The sequence below is a fragment of the Balaenoptera acutorostrata genome, chromosome 7 (assembly GCF_949987535.1).
Source record: "Balaenoptera acutorostrata chromosome 7, mBalAcu1.1, whole genome shotgun sequence".
In the NCBI taxonomy this organism is placed as follows: Eukaryota; Metazoa; Chordata; class Mammalia; order Artiodactyla; family Balaenopteridae; genus Balaenoptera; species Balaenoptera acutorostrata.
In genome coordinates, this window is record NC_080070.1 from 96043240 (window position 1) to 96061889 (window position 18650).

At 38.9% G+C, this 18650-nt stretch overlaps 1 protein-coding gene across 4 annotated transcripts in view; it reads left to right on the forward strand.

The window, feature by feature from the left end:
* The window catches only part of MAGI2 (membrane associated guanylate kinase, WW and PDZ domain containing 2), a 1355072-nt gene that overhangs the window by 854480 nt on the left and 481942 nt on the right, over window positions 1–18650 (forward strand). For all 4 annotated transcript variants that reach the window (XM_007187116.3, XM_007187118.3, XM_057549547.1 and 1 more), the window contains exon 5: window positions 16332–16542. In XM_007187116.3, coding sequence (XP_007187178.2) covers window positions 16332–16542 — 211 coding nt within the window. The remainder of the gene's footprint in view (window positions 1–16331; window positions 16543–18650) is intronic.

Sequence of the window (18650 nt, forward strand, 5' to 3'; positions counted from 1 at the left end):
TTTTTTGGTTGGGTTGTTTGTTTTTTTTAATATTGAGCTGCATGAGCTGTTTATATATTTTGGAGATTTATCCTTTGTCTGTTGCTTAGTTTGCAAATATTTTTCTCCCATTCTGAGGGTTGTCTTTTTGTCTTGTTTATAATTTCCTTTGCTGTGCAAAAGCATTTACATTTCATTAGGACCCATTACCTCCATTACTCTAGGAGGTGGGTCAAAAAAGATCTTGCTGTGATTTATGTCAAAGAATGTTCTTCCTATGTTTTCCTCTAAGCGAAAACACCTAACATCTTAAAAATCATTTGAAATTGACCACATACTTTTTGTTTCAGTGGGGAGAAATCATTTAGGTTGCTTGGCTGATTTAACTACACAATTTATTTAGTGTTCTAGGTAGTAGAACTCACTGATAAAAATATATAACATTTACTGAACATCTACTATGTTCTGGTAGTTGACTGTTCTAAGCAATTTGTATACATGTCTCATCTGACCCTTATAGGTAAGTAATGTTGTTCCATTGTACATTTAAGGAAATTGAGGCATGCACAGAGTGAGTTAAATAACTTGCCCAACAGCACACCATGAAGGACAGATTCAAACCCAGCATGTTTGTTGCTATCGAGAATGGCTAAACAAAAAGAAAAAAAAATTAATCTCAAATTATTCCTATTCTCTTTCCTTATAAGCTACAAATATGTTCCTCAATCTTTTTTTTTTTTTTCCTGTTAAATGTTCTCTAGCCATGCTTATTTCCAAAGAAATAACATGAAGACAGGAGAAATAACATAAAGACATGAGATTTATTAAAATTTGTCACAGCTGTCTACGCTGCCACGCCAGACTGAGACCGGAAAAAACGAGGCAAGCCCGGGCGCCATGACAACCTGAACTGGAAAAGGCGAGTCCTCCTCCGAGACTACACGGCATCTGCCTGTCTGGTTCACGAAGGAAGGAACTTGTACACTTCGGAGGCAGGGCCTGTCAGGGAAAAGACGGTGTTCAGGGGGCAGGGCTTGCTATGGGGGCGGGGCTTGTGTTTCCTGCCGAAAGCCTCCGCCATCAGGGTCCTGGGGGGCGCTTAGGACTGGCAGGCTTAAAAAGCTAACACAGGAGAGAGGAGAAGATGGCGGAAGAGTAAGACGCGGAGATCACCTTTCTCCCCACAGATACATCAGAAATACATCTACACGTGGAACTGCTCCTATAGAACACCCACTGAATGCTGGCAGAAGACCTCAGACCTCCCAAAAGGCAAGAAACTCCCCACATACTTGGGTAGGGCAAAAGAAAAAAGAAATAACAGAGATAAAAGAATAGGGACGGACCTGCACCAGTGGGAGGGAGCCGTGAAGGAGGAAAGGTTTCCACGCACTAGGAAGCCCCTTCGCGGGCGCAGACTGAGGGTGGCAGAGGGGGGAAGCTTTGGAGCCACGGAGGAGAGCACAGCCACAGGGGTGCGGAGGGCAAAGCGGAGAGATTCCCGCACAGAGGCTCAGTGCCGAGCAGCACTCACCAGCCCGAGAGGCTTGTCTGCTCACCCGCCGGGGCGGGCGGGGCTGGGAGCTGAGACTCGGGCTTCAGTGGGATCTCAGGGAGAGGACTGGGGTTGGCGGCGTGAACACAGCCTGAAGGGGTTAGCGCGCCACAGCTAGCCGGGAGGGAGTCCGGGAAAAGTCTGCAGCTGCCGAAGAGGCAAGAGACTTTTTCTTGCCTCTTTGTTTCCTGGTGCGGGAGGAGAGGGGAATCAGAGCGTCGCCTAAACGAGCTCCAGAGACGGGCGCGAGCCGCGGCTCTCAGCGCGGACCCCAGGGACGGGCAGGAGACGCTAAGGCTGCTGCTGCCGCCACCAAAAAGCCTGTGTGTGAGCACAGGTCACTATCCACACCGCCCCTCTCGGGAGCCGGCGCAGCCCGCCACTGCCAGGCTCCTGTGAGCCAGGGACAACATCCCCGGGAGAACGCACAGCGCGCCTCGGGCTGGTGCAACGTCACGCCGGCCTCGGCCGCCGCAGGCTCGCCCCGCCTCCTCCGTACCCCTCCCTCCCCCGCGCCTGAGTGAGCCAGAGCCCCCGAAGCAGCTGCTCCTTTAACCCCGTCCTGTCTGGGCGGGGAACAGACGCCCTCAGGCGACCTACACGCAGAGGCGGGTCCAAATCCAAAGCTGAACCGCAGGAGCTGTGCGAACAGGGAAGAGAAGGGGAAATCTCTCCCAGCAGCCTCAGAAGCAGCAGATTAAAGCTCCACAAACAACTTGATGTGCCTGCATCTGTTGAATACCTGAACAGACAACGAATCAGCCCAAATTCAGGAGGTGGACTCTGGGAGCAGGAGATATTAATTCTTCCCCTTTTCCTCTTTTTGTGAGTGTGGATGTGGATGCTTCTGTGTGAGATTTTGTCTGTATAGCTTTGCCTTCACCATTTGTCCTAGGGTTTTCTGCCTGTTTTTTTTTTTTTTTTTTTTTACTTTAAAAAACTTTTTTTCTTAATAATTATTTTTTATTTTAATAACTTTATTTTATTTTATCCTCTTTCTTTCTTTCTTTCTATTTTTTCTTCCTTTTATTCTGAGCTGTGTGGATGAAAGTCTCTTGGTGCTCCAGCCAGGCATCAAGGCTGTGCCTCTGAGGTGGGAGAGCCAACTTCAGGACACTGGTCCACAAGAGACCTCCCAGCTCCATGTAATACCAAATGATGAAAATCTCCCAGAGATCTCCATCTCAACATCAAGACCCAGCTTCACTCAACGACCAGCAAGCTACAGTGCTGGACACCCTATGCCAAGCAACTAGCAAGAAAGGAACACAGCCCATCCATTAGCAGAGAGGCTGCCTAAAATCATAATAAGGCCACAGACACCCCAAAACACACCACCAGACGTGGACCTGACCACCAGAAAGACAAGATCCAGCCTCATCCACCAGAACACAGGCACTAGTCCCCTCCACCAGGAAGCCTACACAACCCACTGAACCAACCTTAGCCACTGGGGACAGATACCAAAAACAACGGGAACTACGAACCTGCAGCCTGTGAAAAGGAGACCCCAAACACAGTAAGATAGGCAAAATGAGACGACAGAAAAACACAGCAGATGAAGGAGCAGGCTCAAAACACACTGGACTTAACATATGAAGAGGAAATAGGTAGTCTACCTGAAAAAGAATTCAGAATAATGATAGTAAGGATGATCCAAAATCTTGGAAATAGAATAGACAAAATGCAAGAAACATTTAACAAGGACCTAGAAGAACTAAAGAGGAACCAAGCAATGATGAAAAACACAATAAATGAAATTAAAAATACTCTAGAAGGGATCAATAGCAGAATAACTGAGGCAGAAGAATGGATAAGTGACCTGCAAGATAAAATAGTGGAAATCACTGCAGAGCAGGATAAAGAAAAAAGAATGAAAAGAACTGAGGACAGTCTCAGAGACCTCTGGGACAGCATTAAATGCACCAACATTCGAATTATAGGGGTCCCAGAAGAAGAAGACAAAAAGAAAGGGACTGAGAAAATATTTGAAGAGATTATAGTTGAAAACTTCCCTAATATGGGAAAGGAAATAGTTAATCAAGTCCTGGAAGCACAGAGAGTCCCATACAGGAGAAACCCAAGGAGAAACACGCCAAGACACATATTAATCAAACTGTCAAAAATTAAATATAAGGAAAACATATTAAAGGCAGCAAGGGAAAAACAACAAATAACACACAAGGGAATCCCCATAAGGTTAACATCTGATCTTTCAGCAGAAACTCTGCAAGCCAGAAGGGAGTGGCAGGACATATTTAAAGTGATGAAGGAGAAAAACCTACAGCCAAGATTACTCTACCCAGCAAGGATCTCATTCAGAATCGATGGAGAAATTAAAACCTTTACAGACAAGCAAAAGCTGAGAGAGTTCAGCACCACCAAACCAGCTTTACAACAAATGCTAAAGGAACTTCTGTAGGCAAGAAACACAAGAGAAGGAAAACACCTACAATAACAAACCCAAAACATTTAAGAAAATGGGAATAGGAACATACATATTGATACTTACCTTAAATGTAAGTAGATTAAATGCTCCAACCAAAACACACAGACTGGCTGAATGGATACAAAAACAAGTCCCATATATATGCTGTCTACAAGAGACCCTCTTCAGACATAGGGACACATACAGACTGAAAGTGAGGGGATGGAATATGGAAATCATGCAAATGGAAATCAAAAGAAAGCTGGAGTAACAAGTCTCATATCAGACAAACTAGACTTTAAAATAAAGACTATTACAAGAGACAAAGAAGGACACTACATAATGATCAAGGGATCGATCCAAGAAGAAGATATAACAATTGTAAATATTTATGCACCCAACATAGGAGCACCTCAATACATAAGGCAAATACTAACAGCCATAAAAGGGGAAATCGACAGCAACACAATCATAGTAGGGGAATTTAACACCCCACTTTCACCAATGACAGATCATCCAAAATGAAAATAAATAAGGAAACACAAGCTTTAAATAATACATTAAACAAGATGGACTTAATTGATATTTATAGGACATTCCACCCAAAAACAACAGAATACACATTTTTCTCAAGTGCTCATGGAACATTCTCCAGGATAGATCATATCTTGGGTCACAAATCAAGCCTTGGTAAATTTAAGAAAATTGAAATCGTATCAAGTATCTTTTCCGACCACAACGCTATGAGACTAGATATCAATTACAGGAAAAGATCTGTAAAAAATATAAACACATGGAGGCTACACAATACACTACTTAATAACGAAGTGATCACTGAAGAAATCAAAGGGGAAATCAAAAAATACCTAGAAACAAATGACAATGGAGATACGACGACCCAAAACCTATGGGACGCAGCAAAAGCAGTGCTAAGAGGGAAGTTTATAGCAATACAAGCCTACCTCAAGAAACAGGAAACATCTCGAATAAACAACCTAACCTTGCACCTAAAGCAATTAGAGAAAGAAGAACAAAAAAACCCCAAAGCCAGCAGAAGGAAAGAAATTATAAAGATCAGATCAGAAATAAATGAAAAAGAAATGAGGGAAACAATAGCAAAAATCAATGAAACTAAAAGCTGGTTCTTTGAGAAGATAAACAAAATTGATAAACCATTAGCCAGACTCATCAAGAGAAAAAGGGAGAAGACTCATATCAACAGAATTAGAAATGAAAAAGGAGAAGTAACCACTGACACTGCAGAAATACAAACGATCATGAGAGATTACTACAAGCAACTCTATGCCAATAAAATGGACAACCTGGAAGAAATGGACAGATTCTTAGAAATGCACAAACTGCTGAGACTGAACCAGGAAGAAATAGAAAAATATGAACAGACCAATCACAAGCACTGAAATTGAAACTGTGATTAAAAACCTTCCAACAAACAAAAGCCCAGGACCAGATGGCTTCACAGGTGAATTCTATCAAACATTTAGAGAAGAGCTAACACCTATCCTTCTCAAACTCTTCCAAAATATTGCAGAGGGAGGAACACTCCCAAACTCATTCTATGAGGCCACCATCACCCTGATACCAAAACCAGACAAAGATGTCACAAAGAAAGAAAACTACAGGCCAATATCACTGATGAACATAGATGCAAAAATCCTCAACAAAATACTAGCAAACAGAATCCAACAGCACATTAAAAGGATCATACACCATGATCAAGTGGGGTTTATTCCAGGAATGGAAGGATTCTTCAATATATGCAAATCAATCAATGTTATACACCATATTAACAAATTGAAGGAGAAAAACCATATGATCATCTCAATAGATGCAGAGAAAGCTTTTGACAAAATTCAACACCCATTTATGATAAAAGCCCTGCAGAAAGTAGGCCTAGAGGGAACTTTCCTCAACATAATAAAGGCCATATATGACAAACCCACAGCCAACATCGTCCTCAATGGTGAAAAACTGAAACCATTTCCACTAAGATCAGGAACAAGATAAGGTTGCCCACTCTCACCACTATTATTCAACATAGTTTTGGAAGTGTTAGCCACAGCAATCAGAGAAGAAAAAGGAATCCAAATCGGAAAAGAAGAAGTAAAGATGTCACTGTTTGCAGATGACATGATACTATACATAGAGAATCCTAAAGATGCTACCAGAAAACTACTAAAGCTAATCAATGAATTTGGTAAAGTAGCAGGATACAAAATTAATGCACAGAAATCTCTTGCATTCCTATACACTAATGACGAAAAATCTGAAAGCGAAATTAAGAAAACACTCCCATTTACCATTGTAACAAAAAGAATAAAATATCTAGGAATATACCTACCTAAGGAGACAAAGGACCTGTATGCAGAAAATTATAAGACAGTGATAAAAGAATTTAAAGATGATACAAATAGATGGAGAGATATACCATGTTCTTGGATTGGAAGAATCAACATTGTGAAAATGACTATATTACCCAAAGCAATCTACAGATACAATGCAATCCCTATCAAACTACCACTGGCATTTTTCACAGAACTAGAACAAAAAATTTCACAATTTGTATGGAAAAACAAAAGACCCCAAATAGCCAAAGCAATCTTGAGAAAGGAAAATGTAGCTGGAGGAATCAGGCTTCCTGACTTCAGACTATACTACAAAGCTACAGTCATCAAGACAGTATGGTACTGGCACAAAAACAGAAATATAGATCAATGGAACAAGATAGAAAGCCCAGATGTAAACCCACGCACATATGGTCACCTTATCTTTGATAAAGGAGACACGCATATACAGTGGAGAAAAACAGCCTCTTCAATAAGTGATGCTGGGAAAACTGGACAAGTACATGTAAAAGTATGAAATTAGAACACTCCCTAACACCATACACAAAAATAAACTCAAAATGGATTAAAGACCTAAATGTAAGGCCAGGCACTATAAAACTCTTAGAGGAAAACATAGGCAGAACACTCTATGGCATAAATCACAGCAAGATCCTTTTTGACCCAGCTCCTAGAGAAATGGAAATAAAAACAAAAATAAACAAATGGTACCTAATGAAACTTAAAAGCTTTTGCACAGCAAAGGAAACCATAAACAAGACCAAAAGAAAACCCTCAGAATGGGAGAAAATATTTGCAAATGAAGCAACTGACAAAGGATTAATCTCCACAATTTACAAACAGCTCATGCAGCTCAACAACAAAAACCCAAACAACCGAATCCCAAAATGGGCAGAAGACCTAAATACACATTTCTCCAAAGAAGATATACAGATTGTCAACAAACACATGAAAGAATGCTCAACATCATTAATCATTAGAGAAATGCAAATCAAAACTACAATGAGATATCATCTCACACCGGTCAGAATGGCCATCATCAAAAAATCTACAAACAATAAATGCTGGAGAGGGTGTGGAGAAAAGGGAACCCTCTTGCACTGTTGGTGGGAATGTAAATTGATACAGCCACTATGGAGAACAGTATGGAGGTTCCTTAAAAAACTAAAAATAGAGCTACCATACGACCCAGCAATCCCACTACTGGGCATATACCCTGAGAAAACCATAATTCAAATAGAGTCATGTACCAAAATATTCATTGCAGCTCTATTTACAATAGCCAAGACATGGAAGCAACCTAAGTGTCCATCATCAGATGAATGGATAAAGAAGATGTGGCACATATATACAATGGAATATTACTCAGCCATAAAAAGAAATGAAATTGAGTTATTTGTAGTGAGGTGGATGGAGTTAGAGTCTGTCATACAGAGTGAAGTGAGTCAGAAAGAGAAAAGCAAATACAGTATGCTAACACATATATGTGGAATCTAAGGAAAAAGAAAAAAAAAAAAAAAGGTCATGAAGACCCTAGTGGCAAGATGGGAATAAAGACACAGACCTACTAGAGAATGGACTTGAGGATATGGGGAGGGGGAAGGGTAAGCTGTGACAAAGTGAGAGAGTGGCATGGACATATATACACTACCAAACGTAAAATAGATAGCTAGTGGGAAGCAGCTGCATAGCACAGGGAGATCAGCTCTGTGCTTTGTGACCACCTAGAGGGGTGGGATAGGGAGGGTGGGAGGGAGGGATATGCAAGAGGGAAGAGCTATGGGAACATATGTATATGTGTAACTGGTTCACTTTGTTATAAAGCAGAAACTAACACACCACTGTAAAGCAATTATACTCCAATAAAGATGTTTAAAAAAAAAAAAATTTGTCCCAGAGCCATTAAAAATATAAGTCACAGAGCTCTCTTACAGGGTAAAACAAATTTTGGAAATTCAAATTTTATGACTGTTCAAAGAAATAAAATCAGCAATTTCCTTTCGGCTTTAAGATATTATTTTCCCTCATTTCAAAGGATGGCAATTACAGAAAGCTGAAGGTTAACTGTAAGCATAGACCATATCAGATGAAAATATGGTTAAGGTATAAAATAGGCAACCTTCTTCTTGAAATGGTTTTATTTTGGTTTCTGATTATTCTTTAATAAAACTCAGTATGGACCTTCAAAACCATGGTATTCTGATTTATCCTTAGTCTTGTATCCAAAAGGCAATGTGTTAGATACTGCTAGGGTAATAAACGTGTAAGTAAGTGGAATGGCTACTATACATACTGTAATATCAAAACCTGAGACTGGATCAAAACTGTAGAATTTATGTGGACTGTACTAAATGCAAAAATGCATATATTTACCTCTCTTCCCATTAAATGGTTTTCGGTCCCTGTACTATATACAGATCTTTGAGTTCTTCTGAATTTCGTATGGGAAGAAGGAAATTATTTGCTGAATCCAACAAAACTTTAGGGTAGGAAAAATGAAAGAAACTATATTTCTTAATTCTTCACAGCAATAAAAGTGTACATAAAACATGTTTTTATAGGCCATTGCTTATAAGACTGTATATTATCAATGCCTATTTTGTTTCTCAATGTTTCTGTAAATTTCTAGGAAATACAACAGTCCTGGTCAAAGGGAAACTTTTCTTTATGATTATCATTCTTTAAAAATAGGTGTTCCTTCTTTATTGAAATATTTTTTGTTTCTATTGTTACGGCAAAAATAAACCCCTTGCTCTGGTTTGCAAGGCATCTAAGCGACCTAGAAATGCAAAATGGAATGCTCAAAAAATGCCAGTGTTTGATAAAGTGTTTTCACTTAAGCAGCAAGCATCTTGGGGGAAAATTACATTTACATATCCAAAAAATTCATGTTTGGATTTAACAATAAAACCATGCTAAGAAATGTGTCTTGGAAGTTAAAAAGGGCAATTCTACATGACCACTGCTTAATCAAGAAATACCTTCAAACCACTATAAAAGTAAAACATGCTTGGGGTAATTTGGCTCTTTCTCTTTAGTCAGAATTTAAACAGTCTAAGGTTTCTCAAACTGCAGATCTGACATATATGAGATCTGTGTTAGGGCATATGTGCATGCATATAACTTTAAGCTGAACTCCATGGGAGGAGGGGAATGCTAGGAGGAATGGCTACACGTGCACCTTGGTTGGTCAGTCAAATCTGTTCTTTCCTATCTTTAATTACTAAAAGTATGTTTTGGTGGTACATCCAGACAATGGAATATTATTCAGTGCTGCAAATAAATGAGCTATAAAGCTATTAAAAGACATGAAGCAAACTTAAATGTGTATTACTAAATGAAAGAAGCCAAAGCAAACTTAAATGTGTATTAACTGAATGAAAGAAGCAAATCTGAAAAGACTCTCTATACTATATGACATTCTGGAAAAGGCAAAACTATGGAGACAGTAAAAACATCAGTGGTTTCCAAGAGTTAGAGGAGAGAGAGGGATGAAAAGCAGAGCACAGAGGATTTTTAAGGCAGTGAAACTGTTTATTACAGTGGTGGATGTGTGTCATTATACATTTGTTCAAACCCATGAAACATACAACACCAAGAGTGAACCGTGATGTAAACTATGGACTTTGAGTGATAATGATGTGTCACTGTAGGTTCATCAGTTGTAACAAATGTACCATGCTGGTGGAGGATGTTAGTAATGGGGGAGACAATGCATTTGTGGGGACAGGGAGTATATAGGAAATTTCTGTACCTTTCTCTTAATTTTGTTGTGAACTTAAGATTGATCTAAAATATAAAGCCTATTTTTTAAAAAGTCCATTCTGTTCTTAATGGGTACTTTCTCAGTTACTTATATAATACCCAACATATCTGATTTTTTAAAATATTAAGCCACATACGGAAGAAAGACATAATTATATTATCTAAAATGTAGTGAAGTTAATTTCTATTCTCCTTACTAAGCAGGGAAACAATTGTAATGTAGCATGAAATGATAATTTATAGTCCCAGACATGGTAAATATTGGTTTGGTGGATTATAAGATAAACTTGCCTAATGAACTATTTAATGAGTTGAATTGTTTCCCCCCAAAATTCATATGCTGAAGTCCAAACCACCAGAATCTCAGAATGTGATCTTATTTGGAAATAGGATGAGGTTATCTTAACTAAGTAGTAGTAGTAATTAGTTCTACTAATTAAGTTGTAGATCAGTAGGGTGGGCCCCTGACCCAGTATGACTAGTCTCCTTTTAAAAAGGGGAAATTAGGACCCAGGCATGTATACAGGGAGAATACCATATGAAGACTGTAGTTATGCTGCCACAAACCAAGGAACTACCAGAAGCCAGCAGAGAGGGCTGGAACAGATCCTTCTGTAACATCTTCAGAGGGAGCATGGCCCTGCTGGTGAACGCTTGTGCTAGGATTCTAGTCTCCAGAGCTGTAAAACAATAAATTCTTATTAAGTCATCCAGTTTTGTTCTATTTTGTTATGACAGCCCTAGCAAACTAATACATACCATTTGACCCACAGTCTCCTTTACTGCCCACTGCCTAGCTTAGTGCTTGGCACTTAGCAGGGGCTCAACAGATGCTCAATTAATAAATTAATTAATTACTACCATTTTCCTAGTGCATAATATAGGAAATATAGTGGCAGTTTCTTCCTTTGCTGACTGTTAAATAATGGAGTTTCTCAGACAGCTACCTTAGGTACTCTTGTTTCCCTGTGCCTTATCATCTCCCTAGAGAATTGTGTACAACTCTTTTGTGTCACTGAGTATCCTTCAATAAATCATTGTGGTAGTACTCTTCATTGTTATCCATTGGGGGGAAGTACTTCCTCTCCACCTCCCATGTTGTCTTGCATGTCAGAGAGGGTACTTAATTTGCACTCCACTGGCTCCTTGACTTATTCTGCCCAAAAGAGGTAGTGACTTCTCTGAGTGATACATCTATGAAGGATAATCTGGGCCTGCTTGGCTCAACTCCTCTTTTTATTTCCTCTTAATACTCTGCATGGCTCTTCCGGGAACAGGTTCTACCCCTGCATGGGAAGCCTGTCCTGGTTCAGTACTGCCTGTGGGTATATTGGCTTGATTCTGCATTTTACCAGAAGCCCTTGACCCTCACCATAAACTGCATCCCTAGATTAGCCTTTATGAATAGTAAATGTGGGAATGTTGTGGTTGTCCATTTGCCTTACTCATTTTTTTCTCTTATTTTCTTCAAATAAAGAAGGTGGATGCTCCTTATTACTTACATCTCAACCCAATTCTCAGTAGCCTGATAAAAAGTTCTTTTTCTCTCCCCCATTAAGCTCTTGTCAAGTATGTTGCACATTGTAGGTATAAATTCATGTTTGCTAATGTAACGATTGATTAGGTAAGAATAAAGGAATGAATGAATAAATGAGTTAGATAAACTGGGAGAACTTGGCTCAGTAATCTCTAGCACATCAATAAATATAACTATAGACATCTCCAAAGACTGTAGACTGTTTTTTTCAGGAGATGTCTAACATTTCTCTTGAAAATATAATAGTTATTTAGATGAAGAAAAAAGTTTATTTGTTCATAGCTAATCTTTGACTTTCTCTGTTAGCATATTCTATATTTTCTCTTTATGCATTCATTTAATCCATTCCAACTTGACTTTCCCATCCACCACTCCACTGCAACTACTACCACAGCTGGTAGCTAACATCACCAGTGACCTCCATATCATTAATTTCATTAGATTTTACATCCTAATCTTGCTGATGGACTGTTTAGAAGTTTTGGCCACAGTTAAGTGTTTCCTCCTTTTTGACCTTTGCTTGGCTTCTGTGGCATAAAGATCAACTGGTTTTTCTGTTACTTCCCTGGTTGCTCTTCCCTCATCATTCTCTCACTGACTGTTAAATGTTGGAGTTCCTCAGACAGCTGCTCTAGGTATTCTTGTTTCCACTTGCTGCACTGTCTCTCTAGGCAATTTCATTCACTCCTGTGGCTTAAATTATAATACAATCTATCCATATGCTGTTGTCTTTCAAGCTGATTCCCTCCAGCCAAGAACTCATTGATTTGACATCTCCATTGTGAGTTTGGCATGGACTTCTATCTCTTGTGCCTAAAGTTACAGCCATTATCTTTCCCACTCCTGACAGAGTCCTGCTCCTCCTGTCATGGTGCCTAGCTCAGTGAATTGCTTTGCCCCCCACTGGGTTTACCATGACTTCTCATTTGTCCTTATCTGTACTTTTTTTTTTTAAATCATACCAAATCCGTATTCTAAATTTTTTTTCAGTTCGTAAAAAGAAGCCATGCCCATGCCACCATCGTCTCTGTCTCAAACACAAAAATAACTCCCCAATGGTCTGTAAATATCTACTCTTAACACTCTCAAACCCCCAGAATAGCTAAGAGCGTCTTTGTGGAGAATAAAAAACTACTTGTGTCATCCCCTTGGTTAAGACACATCAGTACCTTCTCATTACTCTCAGGATACAGTCCCAAATTCTGAGCGTGCTTTCTAAGGCCTAATCTATTCCTTTTTTATGTATTTCTTTCTCCCTTACTTTCCTCTGAGAGAAGTCTCTTGACTCCTTTTTCTAGTCTCAGATTTGATAGCATGTTGGAAAAAGGGCTTTCCTTGATTCTTTATGAGGACTGTGTATGCGTAAGATCTCATCTTTCCCTTTGATAGTATTCATCGCACTTAAAATTGTTTAAAGGCTACACATCTTGACATATTTTGAGTTCTGTGAGAGCAAGGATCATGCCTCTCTTGTTTGCTCTTCTGTCCTCGGTGCCTGACACCAATTGAGTGTTTAATAATTACTGATTAGGTGAATATTGAATAAATGAATGTGTTCAGATCATGACCTTGCATTTTAACTTTTCAAATGCAGCATGACATTTGGAAATACCTGAGAACAGTATGCTTCAGCAGTACTGTTCAACAGTACTTCAACAGTACAGTACGCTTCAACAGTACAGCATTACATGCTGTAATAAGGTACAGCAAAGAGAATCTAAAAAGAGCAATGGTACCTTCTCTTGCTGTTTCTTTCTTGCACAGTTTACAAAGGTTAAATCAGTATGAAGAATCAGCTGGGAGACTACGTCACTAAGGACCATATTATTTTCATAAAATCTTCTTTTTAAGGGCAAAACAACAAAAGCTTATAAAGTGTTCTTGTCCTAATTCCTAAAGATGCTTTCTTATTGCTCTCTGAGACTGACGCATACGGGGAAAAAAATTAATCCAAGCCATTGATGAAGACAAAAAGTACATTCTACTTTAATTTACTCATTTTAAATTACCTTTCTTACTTTTAAACTTATAATAGCCAACTAATGCAAAGATATGTAAAAAAACTCCCACACCCATACAAATTTACTGTTTTTGTTTAATCAAAGTTAACCATCTGTTGTACATCTTTCCATCTTGTTTTTATGTTCATATAGTTGTAAACAAAATTATATGCATATATCTAGCTTGGTGTTTGCTTTTTTTTTTTTTAAATAGAATTAACAGTGTACACGTATTACTCTTCAACTTGGATTACTCTTTGAATAGTAATGATTAGCACCTTTTCCAGGTCAGCAGGTCTTTACACTACATAGTTTTCCATGGTAATGATAACCACAATTTGTTTAATCATGCCCTCATTGATAGGCATCCAAATCATTTCAAGGTCTTTGCTACTACAAACAGTGCTACGGTAAATATAATTATATAGGTATTTTTATACACCAGCACCTTTATTCCTAGAGGTTATATTCTCAAACTGGGATTACTGAGTCGAAGCATATATGTATTTGTATATTTTTTTAATGTTAATAGCTATGGATTCGGTTCCCAAACAATTGTGGAATTTCATATTTCCAAGAGGGCTGCCCCATCAGCACGTTAACATTGTATGTCAGCAGTGTCTCCTTCCAGTTTCTGGGTTAAGCTGTCCCCACCACACCTTCTGCTGTGAAGAAGCCATAGTGACCCTCAGTGCAGGCGGATCGGTTCTCTATTCTTAGCTACTTTCCAAGTCTCCACCAGAGCATACTTGGACTTCTGCATGATGTCCATGCCACAGGGAAGTCTTGGGAGTAGTATTTGCCAAATGTGTTCATCCATTTATCTCTGACACCCCAGTGGAGATTTGGAGCCACTCTGCAGGAAACATTCCTCCCAAAGTTCCAAACTAAAGTAGTTATAGGCCCCCTCTGCTTTTGGCTCCCTTGATCTTTTCTGTGGTTTCCCTCTTCTTACCATTACCTTGCCACACCCGAGATCAAAACCTAAATATGGTGGTGCTGAATCCCTGAATGAACCAGGGAGTATCTTAAATCTAAACATTTCCCCTTTGAATTTCTCTCCCAATCACCGTCTTACCTTGTAGGAAATTTCTCTGAACCTGAGCTTTCCAAAGGTAAGATTTCATTCAGAACTTTTGCATGTTTAAAAGTGACTTTCTGGGCTTCCCTGGTGGCGCAGTGGTTGAGAATCTGCCTGCCAATGCAGGGGACACGGGTTCGAGCCCTGGTCTGGAAAGATCCCACATGCCACGGAGCAACTGGGCCCGTGAGCCACAATTACTGAGCCTGCGCGTCTGGAGCCTGTGCTCCGCAACAAGAGAGGCCGTGATGGTGAGAGGCCCGCGCACCGCGATGAGGAGTGGTCCCCACTTGCCGCAACTAGAGAAAGCCCTCGCACAGAAACGAAGACTCAACACAGTCATAAATAAATAAATAAATAAATAAATAAGAACGTGAATTTCTTTAAAAAAAAAAAAAAGTGACTTTCTTTTGCCTAGATAGATGAATAATATTTTGGTAGAGTTAAGTTCTTGGGTTGCTGTACTTTTCCTTTCCTCAAGTTACTACAGATGGTACCTTACTGTCTTTGAGCTTAGGGGTATTATAGATGAAACGTCTGATGATCTTCTGTTCCTCTTTTTTTTGGTAATTTTCTTCAATGTGGAAGCTGGTAAAGTTGTTTTTGAACATTGGAGCTTGGAAATTTCACCTAGATGTGTTTAGGTGAAATATATGCTTCATTAATTTGGCCTCAGATTCAGTGAACCATTTTAATCTTCAGATTCAAGTGTTTCTTCATCTCAGGCAACTTATATTCTATTTTTATTGAGTTGTTATTTCTTCTCCATGTGGCCCTTTTCCTCATTCTGGAGCTCATACCATTTGCATGTTGGTACCCTTGGGTCTGTCCTCCAAGCCTTTTATCATTTCTCTTAAGGTATGTATCTCTTTTAGTTTTTGCTCTGTTGTATTAGTATTCTATTGCTGCTGTAACAAATTACCACACACCTAATGGCTTAAAACAATGCATATTTTTTATCATATAGCTCTGTATGTTAGAAGTCTGACCTGGGTCTCACTGGGCTAAAATCAAGATGTCTGAAAAACTGTTTTCTAGATGCTCTGAGAATCTATTCTTTTGCCTTGCCAGCTTCTAAAGGCCACCCACATTTCTTAGCTTGTGTTTGGTCCCTTTCTGTCTTCAAAGTCAGCAACAGTGCATCTCTTTTGCCATTCTTCAGTAGTCACATCTCCCTCTCACACTCCTCTTCTGCTTTCCTCTTACACTTGTAAAGACCCTTGTCATTAAAATAAGCCCACCTGAATAATTGAAGATAATCCCCCAATCACAAGGTCCTTAGTTTAATCAGTTCTGCAAATCTTCTTTTGCCATGTAAGGTAGAAATCACATGTTCCAGGACGTAGGGCATGGGCATCCTTAGGGAGCATTACACTGTCTGCCACCCCTGCGTTGTGAAATGGTCGTCCAATTTAGTCATCAGCAATAATTAGTTGAAGGATAGGTGAGAATGATGAGTGAAAGGGGAACTCCAATAGGCCTACTGATAATTTTCAGAGCTGGTGACAATTGTGCTTTTCCTAGTAGCCTTCATAGAGCTCATTCCCTGATGAGCATGGTCCACACTCACTCAGGAGTTACAGTGGCTCGAGTGACTAACCATATGCTCTTGTTCTCTCATAGAATCCAGTGAACATGAAGACAAGAGTGCAGGTGCCTCAGGGGAGACACCCTCCCAGCCTTACCCTGCACCAGTGTATAGTCAGCCCGAGGAGGTGAAGGAAGAGATGGATGATGCCAAGCCAACTAAACCTGAAGAACATGAGGAATCAGACGCATTGCCTGATAACTGGGAAATGGCCTATACGGAGAAGGGTGAAGTCTACTTCATTGAGTGAGTTTCACACATTTCTCTGAACATTTCCACAAAGATCATAGTAGTACATAAATGATGTTGTCAAGGGAGATGTGGTCAAAGTACTGAATTTCATTAATTGTGATATTCGCTTCCTTCTTTGTGAGAGAATAAGGGGATAGCACCTTAATACAATTAAAGATCCTAGTTTGCAGCTGTAAATCAAAGAATGAATTAAACAATACCACTGTAAAATTTGTTGCAGTCATGACTAAAAAGGCAAATCTCCATGTGATGTTATTATTGAATTAGAAATAGTGAACTTGTCATGAGGAAGTGTTTACTGTACCCTTCCAAGACCTCCATGTAGTTCAAATGAGATAATACCCATCTTTTAAATCAGATTTCTGGAAACCTCAACCATCGTGTCCAGTGGTTTAATAGGATGCAACTACTGAGAGCAAAATACTTGCTAGTCACAAATGAGAATGTTTTAAGCATTTGACCCTGAGATCAGGTGTCAATAAAATCATGTGTTTGTATAGTTCATCATACTTATTTTTATTAAATTCCATTCTATTTGTTGCTTACCATTTTTATGACTTGGCAAGGAAAATGAAATGCTAATTCTGAACTCACTAGTGGTACATACTCAATCTAATCTTTTCTTTCTTTAGGGACTTTTTTTCCCAAACTGAATTTTTATATATTTTATTAACAACATTGTCTAGCTTTCCTTTTCTTTATCTTCTAGGAGTAGAACAACTTTTTAAAACTCCTAAGTTGATCTTAGCTCAAAATTAAATTGTTGATGTGCATGAGACAATCAAAATGTTCATTAGAAAGAATAAAAACTGAAAATATTGTAAATGAACAACAACCCTTATTCCCTCAAAGTTGTAGAAGACTCAAAGAGAAAAATTAATAGAATCTGAAGTTTTCAGTGTGATAGTAGGTAAAAATATGTAAACTCTGATTATTTGAGAAAAATACTAAAACTAGATTCCCTTTCCCAACCTGGAGTGATTTGTGACTTAAATCTCCATAGGCAGAACTCAATTGTGAAATTGAAATTTTACCACATGCCAATATTTAATTCTCACATGAAAACTTTATAACATGTGGCCAAGGAAATACATAACCAGGTAATTACTTGGTGCTCTGCTTGACTCCAACATGGATGAGAAATGCAGAAAATATATTGCCACCATTCACCTTTTGACAAATCTTATAAGTTTAAAAAAAAAGAATAAGAATCTCTTGCATATTTCTTATTGCTATAATCAATGACCCAGAGACATCTTTTATCAATTAATTGGAAAAGAGAAAGTCATACAGAATTTTTTAAATGTTCAGAAGTATTTATATCAAAAACATAATTTTGTTATTGATAAGCATAGCATAGCACCATTGCAGACCAGAAGTCAAAATATAAACCCTAGATGTGAGGTCATGCATTGGTGTTCGGAACAATTGATGTTTAGAACAGGGAGACTCATGACGTACACATTTTTATTATATAATACAGGCGGAGTAAGACATGCGGAAGTAATAAAAGAAAACCAGCAGGGCAAATTGATGAAAAAGCTGTTTCCTTACAGTGTTTCCAATTGCAATTATAAAAACCTCCTTTTTTAAGATTATAAAATAAACTTTCCCCTTTTAACTGTGTCAGATTTTGGGATCGTGGAGAAAAAAGGACTTCTCGTAAGACAGAAGTTGTTTTCATGGTTTATAGTAAATGATGAGGCTCTGTCAGGACTTGGGAGAATCGACCCAAATGACTCTATTAATATTCTAGTCAGTCATCCAGTGTCAGAATCCAAAGATTCATTAGATTTTGTCCCTGCTCTTAAATTTATTGTCAAGTTGGGGAAGAGAGAATAAGAGGAATAGTTAATTAGTAAACAATGATTTTTGAGTTTTGTGATCCTATTCAGAGAAGGATACGCTTAGTGTAGACTTAATAAAAGGAAGCATCCTAGGGAAGGTAAAATCACATAGACTTGAAAAGTTGGTAACAGGTAGATAGAGCACTCCAGGTATAGGAACTGTCATTGCAAAGACCAGTGAGAAGACTGGTAGTTTTAGGAGCAGAGATGTTGAGCTGAAAAATTAAGACAAAGAAAAAGGAGACAGTTTGATTT